At 39.5% G+C, this 8,676-nt stretch overlaps 1 protein-coding gene across 1 annotated transcript in view; it reads left to right on the top strand.

Moving 5' to 3' along the window:
- The window catches only part of MCTP1 (multiple C2 domains, transmembrane 1), a gene marked incomplete at both ends in the record, with an annotated part of 110,065 nt that overhangs the window by 19,710 nt on the left and 81,679 nt on the right, over positions 1-8,676 (top strand). The window contains one exon of the mRNA XM_010149822.1: positions 1,506-1,636. Coding sequence (XP_010148124.1) covers positions 1,506-1,636 — 131 coding nt within the window. The remainder of the gene's footprint in view (positions 1-1,505; positions 1,637-8,676) is intronic.

Raw genomic sequence — 8,676 nt, 5'->3', positions numbered from 1 at the left:
AGTGATGGGAATTTCTTGTTGTATTAATTGTCAGAGCACCTGGACTTTTGTTTAGAGGGAGGGTTTTTTATTTCATTATAAACAAAAATAATACTAGACAGGAAAAATGTAGCACTGAAAAATTCTGGGTGGCGGGTAGACACACCTGATTTTCCACACAGATTGTGTTGGCTTGTTTTTCCTTTTGTGGGTCATTCGTGGACAGGGAGATGTGTGGGGCGATTCTGACAAGTAGCTGCCGCCTTTGTGCCTTTCTGGCTTGATGCTGGTCACCTCTTGGATCCTTTGCATGGTCTCGTCCTCAAACCGTATCATGGTTATATTCTCTTGCCTCGTTGTGTCCTTGCAGCAAATTTCCCTGAAGTTTTGTGTATGCACGAGCTTAACAGGTAGAGGAGATTGATCAGGGAGAAAATGGTTGTGGAGACTTGCTTGGCTTGGTCGCCACTATTTATTGCTTTCCTGATCCCTGTTGGTTTGAATATTGTGGCGTTTGGGTGACCTGGTCACCACCGGTGACACGTGATCTTCCTCTCCCAGTGGCCATGACATCCCACGTGGTCTTCACAGACAAAGGGCAAGATGAGGAAGAGGCCAGGAGTTTTAGGTGACTTGTTTGCAGACCTGTGAGCCTGATTTTGGGCCTTTTAATCTGAAATTAGAAGAAATCAGATTTCATGCTTTTGTGACTTAAAAATTTTCATAGCGTTTCTGCATTTTAATCTTCTCTGATTTTTCCATTTTTTTCAGGCCAGTGGAACTGGCAGATGTAGAAGGTAGCGAGTGCTTTGTAGGGAAGTTACTAGACATATTTCATTCCTACTCAGGACAGATGTGACTACTGCTTTTGCATTATGGTAGGAAAATCTGCAAGCTTTCTGTTCTGCAGAGCGTGATCAGAACTACGTGGGCTGAAATCCATTGAAGTTACTTCTTTTGGCAGAAGTAACTGGACTGAAAGTGATTGAGAAAGCTAGTTTCATCTGAGTTGCAAGGGAAAGGAAGTGAAATATGGTTATGAAAAAAATGAGTGTTATTCCATAAAAAGTAAACCATAGTGTCATCTTTCTCCCAATGTTCCTGCAGTGGGGGCAAGAGGACATGATAGAATTGTTTCTGTTTAAATACTTGAGTCACCACCTAGTTTTCATGGCAGGTGCTTTGTTTTTCTTCAGGCTCAGACTCATAACGTTGCAGCTAACTGTCATTTAAGAGAGGGCATAATTATTTTACAGAAAAATGGAACCATTCCCAGGGTAAACCCTTTGTTGAGCCTTTTGAAGGTGACGGGTTGCAGGATTTTGGAGGTTGGTGTTGTGTCAGGGAGGCATGAGAGAACCGGCTAGTATTCTTTTCTAATTACTGTTTTTTTAATTCTCACTGCTTAAGAGACTTGTACTGCAAATAGAAAAAACTTCCTAACAGACTCTGAGGATCAGATTTACAATTCAGGAAAGTTCATGCCTGCACAATGCGATATCACTTTCTTTTTGCTCTTCTTTCAGATCATGCCAAAAACTTTGAATCCTCAGTGGAGGGAGCAGTTTGACTTTCATCTCTATGAAGAACGAGGTGGAATTATTGATATTACCGTGTGGGACAAGGATGCTGGCAAAAAGGATGATTTTATTGGCAGGTTTGTGCAATTACAGCCACCTTGTTCTCTGGGGATGAGAGCAGATGATTAAAATGAGCCTTGCCGTTGAAACTATTTCTTATGACCATTTGTTCTTGCCTTTATTTATTTATTTTTAAAGGTGGGGGAGGATTTTTTATAAAGTATCAGTACAGTTTGCTGTATTGATGCAATTTTTTACTTTGAGGGTGTAAAATAATTTTTATTGACCAGTAGGTGGCAGCTTTTACCAATTGTTAGACAGGATTTTCCAACGCCATGTTTCTAGCAATAAAGATGCAGGAGGTTCCATACAGCAAAATTATGTACTTATTTTTTTAATCTACATGATAACTGAAATGAGTCATGAAGGACTTCACAGAGCTTTTGGGGCAAAGAAATGACATCATTCACCTAATTAATTTTCAGGAAAAGTGAATCTGTGGTATCTTAGAGTTCAAGAAATGGTGTAAATCTGTGTGGCTATGCTCCATTTTACTGTGTAGGAGGAGGAAAGAGGATAATGTTTTCTAACAATGGCATTAACTGTTAGCTAAGAGGGGGAAAAAACTGTCTTGTGCTTCTGGATACTGTACAAATCAGAAGAGTCAGATACTTGTTTATGTCGTACTTTAATCGATATCCATACAGTCATAGTAACAGTAATCATTATTAAGATGTCTTTTGACAGTGAATATAGGTTGTTGGTGCTTTCACTGCGGCGTTGATGATATTAACTAGTAGAATTACTTTCTTCATAGTTAAAATCAGGAATGGAAATCCCACAGACCAAGCCATGTACGTTTGATGTCAGTGTGGTTATGTTTCCACTGACCTTTTCCTCCCTGTTGTTCCATCTACGGTAATGGCTGTCTTTATCAAATTAGATCAGTTGGATAATAGTCTGTGTTTATTTCCTATCATAAATTGTGAGAACGCAGAACACATGCAGAGTCCGTGCAAGCAAGCAGCTTTAATGCCAGACAAAACCACTTGTTAAATGTATACACCGTAGGGCTTTATTTTACTATGACGAAACCCTATGGATGTGACGATATAGTTATATTTGAAGTTTACAGTGTATTTTTTCCCTTGCTGGATTTCAGTGGGTACGTATGGTAGCAATAACTTTTTTTTTTTTTGAAGTAAAATAATCGTTTAGTCCTATGTCAACACGTGATATACCTTGGGAAATAATTCCTATTTCCTGCTTAACTTCAACCTTCTTATCCAAAAGGTGTTGAGATTCAGAGGTTTCACCTGTGGGTTTTCAGAACACTGTCATCAAAGCAGCACTTACGTTGTTACTGTTACTAGTAATTATAAAGTGTTTTTAAGAGCATTGTATGAAATAAGACACTGGTTTTGCTCCAAGGCACTTGAAACTCAAATAAGAATGTGATAGAGAAATAAAAGAAGGAAAATTTGTAACTTCATAGAGAAATGAAAGAAGGAAAATTCATAACTTCAAACACATGAACTGCTTAAGTAGCTTTTCAGATACCTAAAAAAGTTGTATGTCTCAGGTGTACATATATGTCTTTGTAGTAACCGCATGCTATCATGTAAGTTACTTATTTCAACATGTTATTTAGGTCCAAAAAATAGGTAACATGAGAAATCTTCTCTCTAAGAAGAATGCTTGAAGCCTTTAGCATTTTCCAGTGGGAGAATATTGGTTTGTTTTGTTTTCTGTCATTTTCCTTAATAGATGTAATTCTCACGTGTTCCAGAAAAGATTCTTGGACCAAGCTAATCTGTATTCCTTCTGCAGAATGTAACTGATTTTAACAAAATCGGTGGTATTTTACCTGAAATCTTGCTGCTCTTGATTTTTGTTACCTCTCTGCTGACAGAGTATGTATAATCCCTCCTCAGTTTGTCCTTTCAGACACTCTCATTTCACCTTCTCTTGGTACCTTATCTCTGGGTAATGAAACCTGCAAACAAATTCTTCTCCATGAAGATTTCCATGAAAAACTTTGTCATTTGTCAAGTTCAATCTGAATACAAAAATAGGTCTTAATATTCCCCCTCCCTGATATTCTTTTCCAGTCACTATGGATAAAAATCACTGACGCCTGACAGCTCCACTTTCTATAGATGTTTCTTCCCCCATTTCTCCTTTCGAGGCTGCCTCTAAAAGCTGGAAATACTTTGGTACAGACAGTGCACACTTGTTCTGTGTGTTACACTAAAGGTACATTAGTTTTGTAAAGCACGACTGAGTTGTGCTCCATGACTAAGGCTCTCTGGTTCTCAAGGCACATATAATCAATTGAATATTTTGATTCAAGTTCCAGCAAAAGTGATAATGAGGCTGTGGGAGGGAAACAAAAGACTTCCTGGTAGCCTTCCAGCATTGCTCACTGTTGGAGAGCAATCCGTTTCACCTTACTGTGGTTTTCCCCCTTTTGTGAATAGTATGCAAGCAGTGTCTGTTATATAGGAATATTTTTATGAAATGTAAATTATAACAATTATTTCTTGAAGGTGTCCTGCCTGGCTAAAGCACGGTTAGGGAGAAGCCATGCTTCACTGAAGAGATTCTAGTCATTCAGGGAAACAGCAGAGAAGATGGAGAAAACAGAAGAAAAAGTTTGTTAAGGGAACAGTTCTCACCTCTCATCCACCACGGTGGTTTTTTGTGTGCTCCATATTCACCTGCTTGCAGGGCATGCATAAAGGTCAGCAGAATTTCTCATGCAAAATAGGCGTTACCAAGCTGCTTTGACAGGGTGTCATCGCTGAAACTGGTTCACTGGTTCCAAACTGAGCGGGCTGTGGGACAACAGGGTTGCCGGGTACAAGGTTGAAGGGACACACTCCAGGTCCTTTTTGGAAGACAGCTTGAGAAGTCCCCTTGACTTGAAATATTCTTCTTGTGCAAAACTTGGAAACATGCAAATTTTATTCCAAAGCAGAATACCATAACTTTTCCTGTAATGATACTCTGTGTCAGATACACTTCAGTGAAATAAGAGCAAGATAGAATCATTTAGGTTGGAAAAGACCTTTAGGAACATCAAGTCCAACCGATAACCCAACACTGTCAAGTCCACCAATAAACCATGTCCCTGAGCACCACATCTACACGTCTCTTAAATCCCTCCAGGAATGGTGACTCCACCACCTCCCTGGGCAGCCCCTTCCGATGCCTGACAGCCCTTTCCATGAAGAAATGTTTCCGAATCTCCCATCTAAACCTCCCTTGGTGGAACTTGAGGACATTTCTTCTTGTCCTGTCACTTGGGAGAAAGGACCAACCTCACCTCTCTGCACTCTCAAGCAGTTGTCGGGAGCAATAAGGCCACTCCTGAGCCTCCTCTTCTCTAGGCTGAACACCCCCAGCTCCCTCAGCTGCTCCTCACAGGACTTGTGCTCCAGACCCTTCCCCAGCTCCATTGCCCTGCTCTGGACACGCTCCAGCACTTCAAATGTCCTTCTGTTTCCAATCTTACTGTTGATTTGTATGAGGAAATTCTAGGCTTCACCAGAACTCAGTTTCATCATTCAGGAGATTAGATTCTGGCATTCTTCTCAATATGATTCAAACAAACAAAACAAAATACCTAAGATAAAACATTCCAGAACCAGAGCTATGAAGTCTGGAAGTTCTTTTACTGGAAAGCCCCAGCAGTTAAAGCCACAGGGGCAGCCATGTGTTCAGATAAGCATGTGGAGTTGCATGAGCAATATGTTATTACTTCATCTGATAAGTAGTAATACATATGTATGTGTGTATGGTGTTCAGTTTGAGTAACATTTAATATTCACATGTTTTTGCTATGAGTAAATCTTTTCTGTTCCATATTGAGTTGATACATTCCTGTGATTAAAAACATACTGCAGTGACTTAATGTCAGCAATACTAAGATCAAAATGAAGGTGAAATGATTTTAATCTTCATGTAATTATTTAACTTTCTTATCATCTGCGTTTTTGAAGGCGATCCTGACTGTCACCTTTACGATAATCAGCTAATAAATCCTCATGATTGTTACACCTTTATGCATAGCAGTAATCTGAACAAATTGGCTGCTGACAGCTGCAATAAATTGCCAAGAATGAGTGCTGTCAGAGAACAAGTTGTTTCTGTGAACATACAGGATAAGTAAATCCCATGTCATGCAGTTTTATTCAGCTGAAGTTATTTGCAATCCAGTACAGCAGGATTTATAGCATTATTTATTGGTATGAAAAATTTGTGTTTATCTTTAATATGACATTGACTTTTACTCATTTTTTGTGCCAGGGAATTCCTGTTGAGTTCCTCTGTATCTGTTTTCATCAGGACTCATAGATGCTGCTATCTTTTTCCCATCTGATGCAAATTAAGGACAAAAGACCTTGTGTATAGTATATTCATTAAAACTATGTATTATTTTTTTTCTGAAGGAAACTGAAACATCCTATCTATTTTCATGAATATTGTCATGAAAATTCAGAATGATTCTTTGTGTGCATGTGTATGGGTATACACATAGAGCACATTGTACTGGATGTTATGAAATAGGAAAATTAAACTATTGAAAATTAAGTATTTAGGTTTTCAATGTTCAGTCTGCTGTGTCATGTCTATTTAGTTTCTGGCAGAGTAACGAAATCATTGAGGGTTTTTTGGGTGCACATAAATATGAGCAATATGCAACCTGTGGTGCTGCATTATTAATCTGAAAGCACTGGGATGCGCTACTCAAACTTCCGAACTGAAGTGGGAGTTTTATATAAGAGGTTTATGTCTTTTTCAGTTTTATTTTTTTCCCAGTGAAATTTATCGAATTTTACTGTGGTGCTGTAAAGCTGTGTATGGGTAATCCAGCATGAACGTAAAGTTGTGTGAAGGACACTAAATGTGTTACTGCTAATGTTTCTTCCCACATCTTTTTCTAGAGATGTTCTGGAGACTGTGATTTATATTAAAATACAGGCAAAATTTCCTTTCTAAAATACTGTTGCCTGAGAAAGGGGCTTTGAATAGTAGGTGTGAAAGTCTGTATTTATGTTGAAATTTATGAATCTTGAAGTTTTCTCAATTTTGCAAAACTCCATAGAGACAAAATGTGTTCCTCTGGATTTTTAAATAGTAATTCATTATGCTGGTATTTCAATTTTTTTTCCACATGGCAGTTTTAACATTTACACATGTTGAAGTAACTTTGGAAGGATACGTTATTTTCAAAGTTTAAACCTAATGGTTAATACAGTTTTGTAATTTGGGTTTTTTACTGTGTGCCCATGTGAATTACACGGCAATTCTGTGCAAGCACAGAGAAGCACACAACCAACGGCCTGTGTGTGTAATAGTTTGTTGATTATAAATGATGATTAAAGTTAAATTAATGCAGATGCATTTCTCTAAGTAAAGTGAAGGTTTTGCCCAAAGCATTAAAAATCTACAACTGCTACTGACTGGCCTGCCATTGACAAATCCTGAGATGTGCTCAGCCTTCTCCATTTCTGATGGTTGTCAAAGGGAGTTAGATGTAAATAGTGCATCTCAAAATTTGGCCTTCAGGTGTTCCATGTCTTCTTTATTATTATCTCTGCACATTTTAACAACTTCTCTTAATGCAGAGGCACTGCTGTTCTGCAAGAAAGCCAAAAAAGGTTCAGTTCTGGCTCACAAATCTTCGGTAGCTTTCTTTTACCAGATATTTTACTATTTACAACTCTTTCTGTCAGTTGTTATTGTCATGTAATGTTGCAAAATTGATAATATTTCCCAATGTATTCTGAAATACAGAATGCTGCACATGGCCTGGATTATGTTTATGGATCTTTCCCTCTGTCTCCTACATATGGAAATGTACTCTACCGCGTGAAGTAAAAGTGGCAAAGTAAGAGGAAGGGAGAAGGTAAAGTGGGATGGCTGCCTAGGTGTGTGGGGCATGGCAGTAAGTGTAAAAAGAAGTGGTTAGGGGTGTAGATGAGGGTTTCTGAGGCTGTCTGGAAAGCACAGATTGGAGCTGTGTGAAAGCTCTTGAAAAGTTGCATGGACCAACTAGTGACTGGAGAACCACGTAGGAAGACGCAATATTTATCAAAGCACTAGGCTGGTTTGGCACAGGAGAGTCAGTTTTGTGCAAAGACGTGGCAGTGGTGACAGCACTAGTAGTGTCTGTAGTGCACTGTGTGTCTGTAGTGCAAGGCTGTGCCACCAGGACGGCGCAGGAAATACCACATCATAAAACATCTGTGCCACCAGGACGGCGCAGGAAATACCACATCATAAAACATCTGTAAGTACTTTGTCTGTCTGTTCCTTTTCAAAAGTAAATTGTGTTTTTACTGTGAAGAGCTATGCTTATGAAAATGTTAATCAGTCACTTCAAAACCCATCAACAGCATTGTGTGGCAAAGACTGTATTTCTTTTAGTAAGCAACAAATGTGTCCATATTCAGATGTTGCTCAGTGACCAGTGAGATCGTCCTATTATTTTACTTACCTCTCATTTTTCTGTTAACAAGCCTGGCTTACCCCAGACTGCAGGGGTCTTCTCTGCTTCCCGTGTGTTGCTGTGTGACACCCAACAGCACCATTTCCCAAATCCTGCTGAGCTGTGCAACGAGGCAGTGTGCGCCCATCTCCCCGGGGATCCTCTCCATCTTCCCAGGGATCCTCTGCAGCTCCCTGGGCTCTCCACCACACTCCCCTCTGTCAGCATCCTACTTAGTGGAGCTGCCGTCTCCAACTCCTTCGGGAGCTTTCCTGTTTTTTTACTTTATCATCTTTACCCACCACCTATCACAAGCATCATGTGGGGTCCCTCGTTTTATTTCTTTCTCATTATCTTTGCTCTTAAAAATGCTGTGTTCTGGTTCTTCCAAGAACTTCACGTTACTGCAGTCCTGTCTTTCTGAGCCGTGTCATTTTCTGTCGGCGCTTTGCTGAATTCTCCCTCTCCGTTTGTTTCTTGGTTTTAGTGGAACATTGTACTCTGCTCATAAAGGATACGGAGTCTCACAAATTGTAGCAGTTCATGCCTCGCTGCTTCTGATGTGTGTCCAGCTCAGTTCTAATTGCAGAATTGCACAGTTTCCTCTGCTTGGCATCCTTT

Source organism: Eurypyga helias, unplaced genomic scaffold, assembly GCF_000690775.1.
Source record: "Eurypyga helias isolate BGI_N326 unplaced genomic scaffold, ASM69077v1 scaffold17224, whole genome shotgun sequence".
NCBI classification, from domain to species: domain Eukaryota; kingdom Metazoa; phylum Chordata; class Aves; order Eurypygiformes; family Eurypygidae; genus Eurypyga; species Eurypyga helias.
This window is presented reverse-complemented; position numbering and strand designations above follow the sequence as displayed.